The following is a 17,734-nucleotide window of genomic DNA, read 5'->3' as shown; positions in this document are numbered from 1 at the left end:
GGCCCGCTGCCGCTGTGTCGCTAAGCGCTGTCTTGCGTAGACTGTGTTCACCAGCATTGTCTTTTGAGGGCATCCATTGCACCCTGGTAGTCCGTTTGGTCTCTGATCATGGAGTAGACCCTTGCACTGACTCTGGAGAGGAGAACCCTGCGCATTGTGGCAGGGTCAGTCACATGAATCTCCTTTAGGTACGATTCGAAGCATGCTAGCCAGAGTTCAAAAGCGTCGTCGGCTTCCTGGGATTGAGGGCCGAGATCCAATCTGTCGGGTCGTAAAATGCTCTCCATGCTTTGAAATTGCTGCTAATAAAATTGATGCACCATCAATAACTCTTGAAGATGGGAGGTGAATGATAGGCTTTTATAGCAGTAAAAGGGAGCACGGCATCTCGGAGACTGAGGGAGGAGCAGTGCCTCCAATCGCCTTTATACAGGGGTCTGTGGGAGGAGCCACAGGAGCAGTCAGCAGAGGGGTGTCTCCAGACAGGTATACATAGTTTACCACACATACACCAACAGAATTAACAAACTCATTCGTAAGGCCAGAGATGTTGTGGGGGTGGAACTGGACTCTCTGACGGTGGTGTCTGAAAAGAGGATGCTGTCCAAGTTGCATGCCATCTTGGACAATGACTCCCATCCACTCCATAATGTACTGGTTAGGCACAGGAGTGCATTCAGTCAGAGATTCATTCCACTGAGCGTCACAGGAAGTCATTCCTACCTGTGGCCATCAAACTTTACAACTCCTCCCTCAGCGTGTCAGACACCCTGAGCCAATAGGTTGGTCCTGGACTTATTTCCACTTGGCATGATTAACTTATTTTTATTTAATTATTTATGGTTTTATATTGCTATATTTCTTCTATATTCTTGGTAACGAAACCCAATTTCCCTCGGGATCAACAAAATATATCTGTCTGTCTGTCTGTCTGTTCCCAACTGGTTCCTGATCACACTGAACTTGAAAACCACCTCATATACACTCTACAGATTCATCCTCCACACTATGAGAGTTGTGATGATTTGTCTAGGAACAGACTTTGAAACAGAATCATCATGTGACTTTATTAAACTTGCCTGCCTTGAACTGTTTCAATATTCAAGATGCATGTTCATTTTTGTCGAGAGTCCAGGTAAATTTCAAGATCCTTCAACCAGAATCTCAATGAATACACAGCAGTCGCCATCAAGAGATCAGCAGTGGAAAGGGTGAGCATTTTCAGATTCCTGGATATCCTGGGCCTAACGTAGTGACAAAGAGCACACACCAGCAACTATATTTATCAGGAAGTTGATAAGATTTGGTATGTCACCAAGGACTCTTGCAATTCTCTGCAAGGAGAGCATTCTAACTGGTTACATCATCATCTGGTATGGAGGAAACAATGCACAGGACTGGAAAAAACTGCAGAGGGTTGTAAACTAAGCCAGCTCCATCCTGGGCACTAGCCACCATACCATCTTGGATATCTTCAAGAGGCGATACCCCAAAAAGGCCGCATCCATCATTAAGGACCCAATTACCCAGGATATGTTCATTTCATAAGGCTCCCATCATAAGGACCCTGGTCAGACCCCACTTGGAGTACCGTGCTCAGTTCTGTTGGCCTCACAATAGAAAAGACATGGAAACCATAGAAAGGGTGCAGACGAGATTTACAAGGATAATCTGTTGAGAACCAGATGGTTATTTGTAGGTTGGAGTGTACTTTAAAGGATTGGGGAGCATGCCTTATGAGAATAGGTTGAGTGAACTCGGCCTTTTCTCCTTGGAGCGATGAAGGATGAGAAGTGACATGATAGAGGTGTACAAGTTGATGAGGCATTGATCATGTGGATAGTCAGAGACTTTTTCCCAGGGCTGAAGTGGCTAGCATGAGAGGGCACAATTTTAAGGTGCTTGGAAGTAGGTAAGAAGAGATGTCAGGGGTAAGATTTTTACGCAGATAGTGGTGAGTGTATAGAATGGGCAGTCAGCGACGGAGGTAGAGGTGAATCCAATAGGGTCTTTTAAAAGACTCCTGGACAGGTACATGGAGCTTAGGAAAATAGAGGTTTATGGGTAACCCTAGGTAATTTCTCAGGTAAGGACATGTTCAGCACAGCTTTGTAGGCTGAAGAGCCTGTGTTGTGCTGTAGGTTTTCTGTCTTCTTATTGCTACTGTCAAGAGAGCGTAATGTTTTAAGAAAAGTTTCTTTCCCTCTGCCATCAGATTTCAGAATGGACAATGAACCAACTTATGAATATCTCCTCACTATTTTTGCGCTACTTATTTAATTATATATACATTTCTTATTGTAATTTTAATGTAGCAGACTTAGCTCTTGAGAATGCAGGTATGGCCATCTCTGGGGGCTAGATGATGTGCCGAGACCTGAGAGCAGAAAAACAAACCCATGCTCAGCACCATTATTCCACATTGGCTAAGCTGACAAACCAGATTAAAGCATCGAAGTCCATGAGTGGAAAGCAACATTTGCCTGCATTTGACCCATCTTCCTCTGTTCTCTTTATTACCATTGGGCACGAGGGTGCAGGAGCCTTGGGGCCCATGCTTCCAGATTCAAGAGTCGATCCTCTGGGCTCCCAGGCTGGCTTCACTCACTTCAGCACCAAACTGACTCCACAGCCCGTGGACTGGGGACTCTGCACCCCTCATGCTCTCTGTATTTAATTGTTTACTTTTCTTTTTACTCTTTGCACAATTTCTCACCTTTTGCACATCCATTGTTCTGAATTTTTTTGTGGATTCTATTGTGTTCCTTTGTCTTGTGGGTGCCTGCAAGATGAATCTCATGGTTGTGCATGGTACACATATTTTAATAGTAAATGTGAACTTTGAACTTTAACTTCTTTCGCTGCCACTAAACAACAAATTTCACAACACACGTCAGTGACAGCAAACCGGATATTCTGACTCAAAGTGCAAAGATGAGTACTCTTAATTTTCATCAGGCACCCTTTGGACATGACGATGAAGCCTGGGGTAGATCAGCCCTGGTAATATAGAACATGGGGGAGGACTGAGGAGGTGGGTGGCTTTCTCTTGGTCTATTTTCTTATTGCTCTAACCCTTAAAATCAAATCAAATTCAAATTTAATTATCATTCAACCATACATCAGTACCTCTAACGGCAAGGTGAAAAACATACACGGCACATTCAAAATAACGAGCAAAAACTCATAGTCATGAGTGATAACTGAAACTTGCTTCATCTGATTTTCAAGACTCAATATAATGGTATCTGCTTCAACCAATGCCAAATTTTTGCCGGAGACCGATGTATTCAATAAAGTAACATTTAGTAAATTGTGAGTTTCATTTCTAGTTTCAGAGTATCTGACATGCTAACGTGGTACATTTAGATCAACAAGTAGAAAGCGCCAATCACATTAATCAGTAAACAATAAAACAGTCCATTACTAGACAGACCAAGAGGTCTACATGCACCACTGCAACTTCTGGTCCTGAAACAATATTGCTGAAAACATGGTTGCTTTTGTACCCTACTGAAAAGCACAAATAAACTTTTATTTCTACTTTATGAAGTAGTTCTGGAGCTGAATTGTACATAATAATTGCATAAGAATAACCTTTTTAAAAATAAGTGTAACCTTGGGCAGGAGCAATTAAGGCGAGAATGGCTGTGATATTTCTTTGATGTAAAGATCCCTGGCAAAGTCACTTTGTTAGATGTAGGGCAGTTCAGCTTTGAACCTGCTTCAAGGTTGAATGGACAGAATATCTGATTGCAGAAGAAAGGACACACTTTGCCAATATTTTAGACAGAGCACACAAGCAGTAAATGTGCTCTAAACTGGTGGCCTGATTGCCAAGCTGTAAAGGATCTGTGAAACATTCTAGGAAAGTTATCAAGCAGCAAATCTTACCTAAAGGTTGATATCCTTGCCTGGAAGGCCCTCCAAATGGATTCCGTCCACTGAAGCTGCTACCGTCAACAGCTCCATATGACATTTTTATTTTTCAAATGTTTGTCAGAAAAGAATGCCTCTGAGAACAGCTAGGGAAAAAAAGAATAGACATTTTAGATTAATTCAAGATGAAATTCTTAGAAAAATAATATTATTCGAAGCTGAAGGAAGCTATTCAGCCCATTGATCCTATGCCAGCTCCCTATGCAGAATGTTTCTCCTCACAACCATGTATCTTTAGCTCTAATTTGTAAATCACATCTTGGAACCGTGAACTACCTGCCAATTGGAGCAAATTGTATCATCCGACCATATAAAAGAAACCCTTCAAATCAAACAGACAACATATATAGAAACAGATAAACTGAGCCAACATCACAGGTGGATAGTGTGGCAGAAATGGCCAATGGACAGAAACATATTCCAAGTTATCTGAAGTTGAAGAATTTTGTTCTGAGTCCTGAAGACTGAGATATGCCCTTATTAAAAATGAGATTCTGTTCCTCAATCTTGCACTGAACTTCATTGTAAGAGTGCAGCAAGAAACCACGGATTGAACAATTAAAGTGGGATTGCAATAATAAAAATAGCAACTTATTGATAGAGAACTTTTCATAGAAACACAGTAGTTCAAATCACTTTACAATGGGATAAAATACAAACATGAAAATAAAAGATAAAAAGATGCTTGTTAAAAAACAAGGTTTTGAGCTGACATTTAGAAGTATCAACCGAGTCTGCATCCCTCATAGTTTTAAATATAAGAGTGTGGCAGAAGAAGACCTGAGAGCTCGAGCAGGATTATAAAACAAAAGCAATTCTGTGATACACTCCAATCCCAGGCTATTGAGAGCTTTAAACACAAGTAAGAGAACTTTAAAATCAATTCTAAAAGACACAGGAAGCCAATGCAGAGGAGCTATGCAAGAGTGATATGCCCCCTCATCCCGGTTTTAGTTAAAAGTCTAGCAGCAGTGCTCTGAATGAGTTCAAATTTGTCAACAGATTGGTTTGGAAGGCCAGTAGTCTTAGGAAATTATTGCTCATCCATTTGGTGATTGTAGCCATACAAGAAGTTAGATATAATAGTGTGCTATCATCATCAGGCTCAATCGAGACGCACAATTATGTATCATTTACATAACTGTGGAAATAAAGTTATGCTCTCGCATAATGTCTCCTAAGGGGAGCATGTACAGTATAAGAGGAAGAATAGTGGACCAAGAGAGCTTCACTGAGCAACACCAAAAGGTACAACATATCCCTCAGAAAATTGGTCTCCATTTTAGAGAGAAAAATTTCTCTGTAAGATAGAGTCATAGCAAACTACAGCACAGAACCAGGCCTTGTGGCTGATCCCATCTGAGCCAAACAAATTAAATTGCCTATTCCCATTGAGCTGTATTTGGACCATAGCCCTCCATACACCTCCCATCCACGTTCCCATTGTTATGAGTGATGAACAGACCTGATGGACAATGGGGTAAAGAGTTAACTATCCCCCCCGAGAATCACAAACTGTTACTGTTGCTATGCTGACCATGAGAAAGAGAGACGAAAAACAGGCAAGAACATCTGCAACAGATGAGAGGCGGAAATTGCTGATTAACTGTATTGTGACTCCTTTTTGAATAATTTACTGTTTCACCGCAAGGACAATAGTTTGCTCGTGAACATTCCTCAGTGGACTGCAGGAGTAGCCTGATTTGATGGACACAGTCATTCAGGATTGATGGATAGCTGAGTCCCCATTAGTAGGGAAAAAAAGACAGGTCTGGAGAGACACCCTCCAGACACACCTGTGGACACTGGTTGAGTGTTCGAACCCACAAGAAAGGTGGGGGCTTCGAAGACCGAACCAGGAGGTCGCTCAGTAAGGCTATCAGTGTAAAAGCAGGGCCGGTGGGGGCTTGTGTGCATGTCCACGCATGCCAGAGTGATGAGTCCAACACAGAAGAACGGTCTAGCAGAAGGATGGAGAGGTCATAACTGAATGACCACAACGATACGACGGATTAAGAAAGCAAAGGAAGGTTTGGCTGCTGTAGCTGTTACATCTCGCTTGCTCGCTCTCTCTCTCTCTCGCTCTGTCTCTCCAATGATTACAACAACCATAACTACATCAGCACTCAAGAACTGAACTGAACTTTATACTTTTCTATGACAATTCATTTACTAGACATCGATGGAGCTTGTTTATTATTGATTATTATTATTCCTACACTTTTAGGTTTATTACAGCTAACTTGTTTTATATGTACATTTGCATTATTGATATGGTTTTGCTTATTTTATTAATAAACACCTTTAGTTTGGTACCACCAGACTCCAACGGATTCTTCTTTCTCTGCTGGTCAGACACCCAGTTACGGGGTACGTAACACCATCCAAGCTTCTCTTAAATGCTGAGATCCAAATTGTATCCACCACTTGTGCTGGCAGCTCAAGCCACACTCTCACCACCTTTTGAGTGAAGAAATTTCTTTCATGTTCCCCTTAAACATTTCACCTTTCACCCTTAACCCATGACCTCTAGTTGTACTCTCATCCAACCTCAATGGAAAAAGCCTGCTTGCATTTACCCTATCTATAACCCCCTATACTTTTGTATACTTTTATCAAATCTCCTCTCAAATTTCTATGTTCTTAGGAATACAGTACAAACCTATTCAATTTTTCCTTCTAACTCAGGTCTTCCAGTCCCAGCAACATCCTTGTAAGTTTTCTGATATGCGAGCTAAACCAATTTAGGGTACTACCAGAGAGGCCAGCCCATTTCTCAAGGCAATCTAGGAGAATGTTGTAGTCAATTGTGTCAGAAACAGCACCTAGATCACAGAGAATGACAGTGCAGATGAACAGAAGTCAGGGTCACTCCTGTAGGCTGAACACAGGTGTTCTGCAAAGTGATTCCCCAATTTGCATTTCATTTCTCCAATGCAGAGGAGCCTACATTATGATCACTGAATTTACATCCAACTTCATGTCCCTCAGGTGACATTTGCAGTTCACAGAATTCAGTGTTCAGAATGAAGGGGGTGCTGACCTTGTTTGGACACAATTAAATGGGATAACAGAAACGAGCAGAATTAGCATCCTGGAACTGTGGAGTTAACTGAAGTTAAAGAGGAATTTTTGTCACAAATCTATTTAATGATGATCGGAGTAAATAAACTTGAAATATCCCTATTAAAACTAATATATTCAGATTCAGGTACAAAAGTAAGTGACAACTCTGAAGCACTTTTGGTCTTCATTTGTTTTAAACACAGTTATGCCCCCTGTGGAAAGAAAGGCAAATTTTGTATATTCAAAACAAGGTTTAATATCAGTGATGTATGTCATGAAAATTTGTTTCTGTGGCAGTAGTACATAATAATGGGAAAAAAAAGATTTACAGTAAAAATGTCTATATTAAATAGTTAAATTAAATAAATAGTGCAAAAATAGAAATAAAAAAGTAGTGAGGTAGTGTTCATGGATTCAATGTCTATTTAAAAATCAGATGACAGAGGGGAAAAAGCCAGTCATGATTCATTGAGTGTGTGCCTTTGGGCTTCTGTATCTCCTTCCTGATGGTAGCATTGAGAATAAGGCATGACCTGGGTGATGGGGGTCCTTAATTATGATTGACAGGGATAAAATAAACGTATGTCTAACATGAACATTACTAGCCAGATACAGCACTGGAGATCACCAGATCATGTTTGACCTTGCAGATGTTAATGCCAATATTGGATACCAGTATATTAAAAAATCCCCTTCTCCACTGTCAGCACCACTTAGCTTCATCTCTTCATAAAACAGAGATAACTACTGCTCACTTCTGAAGTATGAAAGACTGTGAAAAAAAGCTTAGATTAGAGGAAGTAAAAAGATGAATCATACAACTTTACCCTTGAAAACCTGAAGTGAGGCAAGATGTGTTACTGCACTCAGCTACTTGCTACACAGTAGCTGAGCTCAATGACACAAATCAAAGTCACTACAGTGAGGTACTCAAATAGTCGCATGTAACAAAGCATTGAAAGAGCAGGAACCACCGCCCTAACACATCACTGATGCCACCTCATCTTCTGAGATTTTCTAATATTTTCTTGTTTTTTTATTTCAGAAAAGAGCATATTTTTTAAAACCTTGATATGCTTCAAAGCTCAGGGTGAAGCAAGTATAAACTTTGATGGTATAATATGAGCCTTTATAGATTTGATGTGTACATACAAAGGCTTCCAAGCACATTTGATGCAAATTGACATTTTACTTTTCCTTCTAATTTAATTGCACTTCACAACAGTGCATCTCCACCAGCACAACTGAATTATAAAGAAAAACTTAAATTGGAAGCCTGGAAATTGAACCCATCCAGATTGGGCATTTTATGTTGAAATCAGCTCAAAAGTTCTTAAGTAAATTTATTATCAAAGTGCATATATGTCACCAGAAAGAACCCTGAGATTCATTTTGAGAGTCGGACCAGGCACAATTCACCTTAGCACTGTTGATATTCTCCTCCTGCCTTACATGGATGTTATGCCCACTTCATCATGTGCCATCCCAATCTCCACCTTACTGTCATAAACTGAAGTTATAGTGTGCAACTTTAGACCTTTGTTCTTAACTTCGAGTAACATGAGATGCAAACCTTGCAGTGAGTTGCCTGAGAGCTGTGTCATATTGGGGCATTAATGAGTAGTTTTCTGCACACGTCGACCTTAGTCTTTTTTAATGGACTGCAATCTGTTCATCGTTTTTGGGTCATACTGCACATTGTTCATCTATGTACAGCAGAGAAGCCTGCATAAATATGTGGAGAATGAAGAGCTGATTTTGCACAGTGTCTTTTAGTTACACAGTGCACACATCTTAAACTGTGTTAGTTAATGACCAATAGGTGTGGGTGGAGAATCTTGTGGTTATGAATACTAAAGGCTTATATTTACCCTCCTCTCTGTTGTCCCCCAACTCCATTGTCAACTTTTCAAGCTTCCCATCTGTGGACAGAGTTCTTTAAAGTGTCCCATAAGTCCTAGTGGTAAAGGCAAAGCAATAGTGATCTCTACAAGGAGTTGGGATCAGTAACCATTCAGGTTGATTTTGGGAGGGCAAGGCAGTTGTACAGCAGAACTCCAGCTAACACCCAGCCCCCAATATCAAGGCAATACGGTTTTATTTGAACAATGATACCACCTGATGAAAGGTTTCGGTCCAAACCGTCGACTGTTTACTCTTTTCCATAGATCTTGCCTGGCCGGCTGAGTTCCTCCAGCATTTTGTGTGTGTTGCTTGGATTTCCAGCACCTGCAGATTTTCTTGTGTTTGTGCTCAAACCAGCCATGATCACTATATAATCTGCTGTTTGTAAACAGATTTCTTCAAGAGAACGGTTCACTTTGGATATCCAGCACATGTTCTGAGCAAATGTGTCTAATTTTAGACCCACTGGGGGACATCTTTTTGGTTTTCTATGGTGGATTGTTAATGAGGTTTCAAACAATTAACATATGGAATTGCCATACTTAAAAGCATACTTAATGTGCAATTAATTTACCCAGGAAATCTGAACCTCACTTTTATCCATAACAATGCAAGGAGGTATAACATAGTTAGGTATAGGAAATATAATCTTCTAAAGTTTTCCTTAGAGTAAATCACTATAGTTGACTTGGGCATTATTTTCTATCACAAAAGAAATAGTCTGGAATTGTATGGACAAAGAATCGCTGTCAATGGGTTTGGACAACCATTTGACCCCTAGATCATGGATGCCAAGCAGTGGGTGAAAACGTAGTTTTTTAGTAGTGAATTGGAATGGATTACTGTGAACCGGATGGAAGATGCAGACCCAGGTGAACAAAGCAGCTAAGCACCACACTGCATTATGAGCATACTGAAATCCCTGCTGTGTGCGTGGGCCAGAATAAATTGCAACTCATATTAAATTCTGTGATGAGGCAGTGCTTCACAATAATCTGCATAGAATCCTGAAAACAGCAGGTCATAAGTACGACACTCAATGTGCATCCCGTGCTGTAAATCTCATCAATTTTTTAAACTGACAAATTACAATAAAGAGCCAAATCCACAAAGATGGGAAAGAAAATCTGGTGACAAATGATAATGTTAAGGTGTCAAGTTTGGAGCAGCCCCAATTTTCTTCACTCCACAACTGGCAGCTCTACATTCAGCTGTCAAGATCCTCAGCTCCGGATTTCTCCGGCTAAACCTTCCCAGTCCTCTGCCTCTCATTCCTTAAGTTGCTCTTTAAAACCTATTCCACAAAGCTTTCAAGTACCTGTCCTCATATTTCTGTGTGGCTCAATGTCAAATTTTGTGTGTTGATAATCACTCCAATAAAGTGCATTGGGACATTGTACAAAGTACAGTTTGAATGCAATTTGTTTAAGTTAATTCCTCCAAAGCTCCTACTGTAAACAAAGTAGATCTAAGTTAAAAAAAAGGCCTTCTTAAAAATTTATTTGCTTATGCGATGTATACATTATACATTTTTCAGTCCTATTTCGCATTGAACAGAGGGGTTAAGACATTGTTTGGTCTGGAATTATATTAATCCAGGGAATAAGGACAATGAACTTGCTTCACTGATGAACATTAGAAAGCCATTTTGATACAGATTATTTAAATTTCTTATGCCAGATTTACATTAAATTATTTCAGTTTAAATCTTCTAGCTGCCCTGGAATTCAAACACGTCAAAGAAACAGACACTTATTCAGAAACATATCCCTGAACCAATGAGGATGTATTTTTAATGAATTTGAATGATTCATGTAAAAACCATTTCTGTAATGTATGGATCTATTTCTTTTAGCGCACGACTCCCCTTAGCACTACTTACTGAATAACTTACTCATGCACATTGATCTGTTGCTCTCAAATCTATCAGTTAACCTCACCTCCGCGAGCATGCTTTTATTTAATTAATAAGTAGTTGTACAGGCACAACAAGTTGGCAACAAGGACAAACCCGAATTTCAGCAGATATCACCAACTGGACTGACAGTTACAAAAGGACTGAATTCGGAGGAAGAGAGAGAGGCAGCGAGAGGAAAGAACGAACCAGCCAATGTGGACACTGAGAAAGGGATGCGTGAATAATAGTGTACAGTACACAGTGAGAGACATGCAACTAGCAAAGTTAAAGTGAAAATAATGTGACAATGGCCTTAGTCTGGAAATTTGAACAACTTAATAATGCTAATGAGGATTGGGAATCATATATGAAGAGGGTTGAAGAGTAGTATAACATGAATGACATGGATGAGGAAAACTACGTGCCCAAGCTTCTTTGCTTAATGAATGCAAAAACATAAGGCTCTTACGCAATTTACTAACTCTTAAAAAGCCAGCAAGCGTGACGTTTGACGAAACTGTTGCAATTTTACAAAGTCACTTGAGCCCTAAACTGCTAGTAATAGCTGAGATATTTCAGATTTCACAAAAGGAACCAAAAGATGAAAACATTTCTGAATACATTGCAGAACTGTGCAAACTTTCCCAATACTGTGACTTTGGAGATGGGCTTTCTGATACATTAATGGACAAGCTTGTATGTGGCATGCATAGTCAAAGCACTCAAGAGACTACTGTCAAAAAGAGACCTAACCTTAGAACAGGCATTGACCACTGCAATATCATTAGATACTGCAGCAAAGGATGCAGAAAAAGAGTTTAGAATGTGAAACGCACAAAATGTCTCTGAATACCGCAAAATGACAAAAATGTTATTGATGTGGTGAATCTTCCCATGATGCAAATGACTGTTGATTCAAAGAAAAAGCTTGCAGAAAGTGTTACAGACAAAAGCCAAATAGAGTGTGCAAATCAGACAGAAACCACAGCAAAAGAGAAACACCACACAGAAGAAAAATATCAAACATAAAACCAAACAAATGCATAAAGTGGTTGAATGTGAAAATAAATCAGACAACACAGAGTCTGACAAAGGTGAGCTGTCATGCCTAGAACTGTATAGCATTACTTAAGCAGTTCAGTAAATTATATGGATCAGAACAGATGTGTCTGGTGTAAAATTGAAAATGGAGCTGGATAGCTTTGTTTATAATTTCAGAGGCTGACTACTATAAACTGTTTTCTAAGCTACCATTAGAAAAGAGCTTGGTGATGGTAAAGACATACAGAGGTGAAAAAAGTGTCTCCCAAAGGCAATCTGTAAGTGATTAACGGAGGTGAAACACAGCAGTTAGAGCTTTTTATGTTGAAATTAGAAGGACCAGCACTTTTTAGACATAAATCATTGTAAAACATCCAGTGAAACTGGCACACCATCAAAGCTTTCAATGTGTCACCGACAGGCAACTGATGCCCAAACAGTAGCACTAACCAGAGACTCTCACAACTGCTTAATGCTAATGAGAAGGTGTTAGAGAAGGGGATTAGTAAACTCAAAGACATGACAGCCAGAATTGAACTGGATGAAGCAGCAACACCAAGATTCCATAAAGCATGTCTAGTGTCTTATGTACTACATCCTAAAGTGGATAATGAACTTCAGAGCTGGAAGACATATCTGGCATTCTCCTGAAAGTTGAGTGGAGTGATTGAGCCATCAATCCCGGTGATCAAGAAAGGGAAGGCCAGAGCTGTTGATGTATGTGGGGATTTCAAGGTGAGCATCAACCCAGTGCTGTGTACTGTACAGTATCCCCTAACACGAATATTGACATTTTTGCATCTTTGGCAAGTGAGGAGAGGTTTTTAAAGATAGACTTGTCACAAGCCTATCTGAAAATGGAGATTAAGTAGTTAAGTAGGAAGTTCCCCACAATCAACACTCACAAGGAACTATTCTAGTATAATCATCTCGTCTTTAGCATCACGTCAGCTACAGCAATTTGGCAAAATACAATGGACCACATGCTCCAAGATATCACAGGAACTCAATGTTACCTTGTTGACATCATCATGACTGGCAAGAATGATGAAGAGCACCTCCAGAACTCTGGTAAAGTGCTTGCCAGACTGAGTGAGTATGGTCTGTGTGCCAAGAGAGAGAAACGTGAGCTTTTCAAGAACTAAATCCCATATTGTGGACAAAGGTAACGTAACTTCATTGGACATGTGACTAGGAAAGAGGAGTTAAAATGCACAGTAATTATGGGAAAGACTGAAGGGAAGAAAGCAAGAGGAAGGCAAAGTCAAAAGAGAAGATTGAAGCAGTGGTGCACCCAAAATGTATCACAACTTGGATCATACTTGGGTCTTGTAAACTACTACCACTAGCTTCTTACAAACATTGCTACAGTGCTGCACCCATTGAACACACTGTTAGAGACAGGAGCGAAGTGGGAATGATCAGAAAGATGTGAAAGAGCATTCAAGGGTACAGAGAATATTAACATCTGATGAACTACTCACACATTATAACCCATCTCTGCCTATCAGACTGGCATGTGGTGCATAACCTTATGGCATTGATGCCATTTTGTCACACACCATTTAAGATGGATCTGAATGTCCGATTGTATTTGCTACAAGATCACTGACAAGCACAGAACGCAATTTCGCACAAATCGACCAAGAGACCCCTAGTCTAATATGAGGAACAAAGAAGTTCCACCACTACCCATACAGACAATAGTTTACTCTAGTGACAGACCACCAGCCCCTTGTGTCTATTTTCAACCCACAAAAGGAATTCCAGTGATGTCTGCTACTCAGTTGCAACATGGGCTTTGTTCCCAGAAGCCCACTTTTATGACATAGAGTTCAAGGGTACTGAGCAACACAGCAATGCTGACATCTTCCACTGTTGGCAACTAAGGAAATAAAATCTTAATTCTGTTACCCAGCAGAAGTGTTCTGCACATCATTGGTGGACCAGTTGCCAGGAATATATTCTGAAACACAAAGAGAAACAAGGTTTAACCGGGCATTATCAAAACTCTAAGACATCACCAGGCAAGGATGGCCAAGGAAACCCTATGTTTCCAGAGCTCTCAGTGAGACAAGACCAGCTGTCGGTATGTCAAAGAGCGCTGATGTGTGGGTCTCGTGTTGTGGTTCCCTCTAAACTGTACACCAGTCTTAGAAAATCTGCATGAAGGACACCTGGGTACAGTCAAGATGAAGAGTCCCGCCCAGAGCTATGTGCGATGGCCAGGAATAGAGAGACAGATTGAAGTCTTGGCCACAAAATTCAAAATGCAACCCCAGAGGCACTGTACACCTGAGGAAGTGGTCATCGTCACCATGGCAAAGAGTACATATTGATTTTGCTGGGCCATTCATGGTCTCCATATTTCTGATTGCTTTGGAGACTCATTCGAAGTGGCAGGAGGTCAAACCAATGAAGTCAACCACCTCAGAAAAGACTGTTTCCACTCTGAGGACTATCTTCTCCAGAAGTGGCTTACCTGAACAAATTGTGAGTGGCAATGAACCACAACATACACCAGAAGGATTCAGACTATTCAAGAAGTCAGCTCCTCATGCCCAGCAATGAATGGGTTAGCTAAAAGATCTGTCCAAACCTTCAAGAAGTCAGTTAAAGCTATGGACAAGGAGGACATTTCTCTACAGCACAAGGTGGACAATTTCCTTTTTGTGGATAGGAACTCTCTTAGTGCGACAACAAATCAGATACCTGCAATGTTGTTCATGAGCAGGAATATGAGATCTTGCATAGACTCAAATCTGTGGAGGAAAATACACAATAAACAGTTCAGCCAGTTGCCAAGTAATCAGCAAGGAACTTTGAGGTTGGACAGGAAGTCCTAATGTGTCATACTAAAAAGAAAAGTGGACACCTGGTAGGATAGCCACAAGAATTGGTTCACTGATGTACACAGTGGATGCTGGGGATCTTACATCAAGATGTCATGTTGTCCAGATACTGCATGCTCAGCCGAAGAACACCACCTGAGTCAAATGCATCCAACAAGATGGACAGTTTATAGTCACCGGACCTACCTCTCACTGATGATTGCATTACAAACAACGGCAACAGAGAAAGTCATCTTTGACAAGACACCTGACAAACCAAATGATACTCCCCAGGTCCAGGGGCACCATTCTGAAAGAAACGGAGTGCCACCTAAGACTAAATCTTTAATCTAATGAAGTTAGTTATAGACTGTTACTGTGAAAGGATCTTTATTTAAATATGGTTTATTGAAGGTAAGTTGAATGTTAAGTTACAGATACAGTCTTAATGTTATATTAATGTAGAAGGGAAGGAAGGATCTATGTATGGATCCATTTCTTTTAGCACAATGACTCCCTTTAGCACTAATTATTGAATGATAACTTACTCATGCGCATTGATCTGTTGCTCTCTCTCTCTCTCTACAACCGAAACAGATTAGATATGGCAGTTATTTCCCATGGTAGGGAAGTCTAGGACAAGAGGGCACGATTGAAGGACATCCATTTGGAACAGAGATGCGGAGAAATTACTTTAGTCAGACGGTGGTAAATCTATGGAATTTGTTGCTACAAGTGGCTGTGGAGGCCAAGTCATTGGGTGTATTTGAGGCAGAGATAGATTGGTTCCTGATTAGCCCGGGCATCAAAGGGTATGGGGAGAAGGCAGGGGAATGGGGATGACTGGAAGAATTGGATCAGCCCATGATTGAATGGTGGAACAGACCCAATGGGAAGAATGGTCTACTTCTGCTCCTATAGCTTATGGTCTTACAATGTGAATATACCTGTTAACCTCACCTCTACTGGTGTGCTTTTATTTGTAGTTGTACAGTCACAACAATTTCAACCGGTGAATGCTCAGATTTTAACCTAGCTGGATTTTGATAAAGCAGGACAGGCCACTGACATGCACTAAGAATGCACAGCAACATCTATGCGAGCAAAGCAACCAAATATCACAAAACTTAATGAAGTAACAACAATGTCTGTGATTGGAAGAGATAGACTGAGAGGAGCAAAAGAAAGGAAGAAACATTTAAGGGATTGCAAGTTCAAGTGAACAGAAAAGGATAAGATTGTAACAGTTAGAAATGAAAGCAGATGGATTGAAGCAGAAAAAAAGATAGCACGAAGAACATCAAAGAACACATCAAATATTTCAAATGTATTGTGTGCGGCATACCAAAGTCACCATTCCTCCCGCTGATTATTGCACCAGCAACTGTTGAAAGTTTATCATTTTCCTTCTGGCTCCATGCTTTCTTGGGCTGAAGCTCAGACAGAACTGGTCACAACTGCAGTCACAAGTAATAAGAAAGCTTCATCTCCCAAGTTCCACCAGTTGCTCAAACAATGAGATGGAGAAGGGATGATGTAAGGAGCGAAATTATTTGATTGCAGTGAGGCTACTTCCAGATACAGCAGAATCAGTGCTTAGTTTGGTTTGTAGAGGGTAGTCGTGAGAAGTAATGGAATAATACAGGGTGAAAAGAAAGAGTACAGTATTTGAAGTAACAAATATAAAATACACTTTACACATGAAGAATAATGATGTGTTTTAATTGGATGTATCTTTCAATATATCAGCTCAGCTAAGACTTACTGAACATTCTCCAATGAGGATCAGGAATTACTATGCTCAGAAATTAATGGGTGGGGAGCACATGAGACGATGGTCTCCACCTACCATTTTCACTGGGCTCCTGAGTACTCCTGAAGCATGGATCAGACTCTCAATCTCATCCTGAATACTCCTTCTCCACTACGAGCAGTCAAGAATTAGAGATGCCAAGAAATCAAAGTTCAAAAATTCAAAGTTCAAAGTACATTTATTGTCAAAGTGCATATACCATATACAACCTTGAAATTGGCCATTTTGCAGGAAGCCTCAAAAAAAACATACAACATAGAACATTGAAAACCTACACCACAATACAGGCCCTTTGGCACAAAAGGCTGTGCTGAACATGTCCCTACTTTAGAATTTACCTAGGGTTACCCATAGCCCTCTGTTTTTCTGAGCTCCATGTACCCGTCCAGGAGTCTCTTAAAAGATCCTGCCCTATCCACCTCCAGCACTGTAGCCGGCAGCCCATTCCACACACTCAACACTCTCTGTGTAAAAAACTTACCCCTGACATCTCCTCTGTACCTACTTCCAAGCACTTTAAAACTGAGCCCTCTCATGCTAGCATTTCAGCCCTGGGAAAAAGCCTCTGATGATCTACATAATCAATGCCTCTCATCATGTTATACACCTCTATCAGGTCACCTCTCATCCTCTGTCGCTCTAAGGAAAAATGGCTGAGTTCACTCAACCTATTCTCATAAGGCATGCTCCCCAATCCAGGCAATATCCTTGTAAATCTCTACTGCACCCTTTCTATCGTTTCCACACCCTTCCTATAGCGAGGTGCCCAGAACTGAGCACAATACTCCAAGTGGGGTCTGAACAAGGTCCTATATAGCTGCGACATTACCTTTCAGCTCCTAAACTCAATCCCACGATTGACGATTGACGATTGATCATATGCTTTCTTAACCACAAAGTCAACCTGCGCAGCAGCTTTGAGTGTCCTATGGAATCGGACCCCAAGATCCCTCCGATCCTCCACACTGCCAAGTCTCTTACCATTAATACTATGTTCTACTATCAAAAGGCACAGGAGTTTAACCAAAAATCCACTGTGGCATTTAAAGGATTGCTAAGTTTGCATCAATTAATGCATTATCAGCGACAAGATTATATTGTGTTACGAAATTCCCATAACTGGATCACTTACCAGCAAAGATAGAGAGGTCCGTTGAAGTCTGATGGTACTATTTTTAAAAGTCTTTATTTATAAAGGGGCACAAAAATAAGATTAATACAGACATTCAGATAATATACGTC

General features: G+C 40.5%; 1 protein-coding gene across 4 annotated transcripts in view; it reads right to left on the bottom strand.

Annotated features, from left to right (window-relative positions):
• The window catches only part of tsnare1 (T-SNARE Domain Containing 1), a 1,003,225-nt gene that overhangs the window by 835,892 nt on the left and 149,599 nt on the right, over positions 1-17,734 (bottom strand). For all 4 annotated transcript variants that reach the window (XM_059975426.1, XM_059975433.1, XM_059975441.1 and 1 more), the window contains one exon: positions 3,895-4,025. In XM_059975426.1, the coding sequence (XP_059831409.1) occupies positions 3,895-3,979 (85 nt within the window). In that variant the 5' untranslated portion in view covers positions 3,980-4,025. Of the gene's footprint in view, positions 1-3,894; positions 4,026-17,734 lie in introns of those variants that run through there.

Source organism: Hypanus sabinus, chromosome 1 (assembly GCF_030144855.1).
Source record: "Hypanus sabinus isolate sHypSab1 chromosome 1, sHypSab1.hap1, whole genome shotgun sequence".
NCBI classification, from domain to species: Eukaryota; Metazoa; Chordata; class Chondrichthyes; order Myliobatiformes; family Dasyatidae; genus Hypanus; species Hypanus sabinus.
Note: the sequence above shows the minus strand (reverse complement) of the source record. Positions and strands in the feature narration are given on the sequence as shown.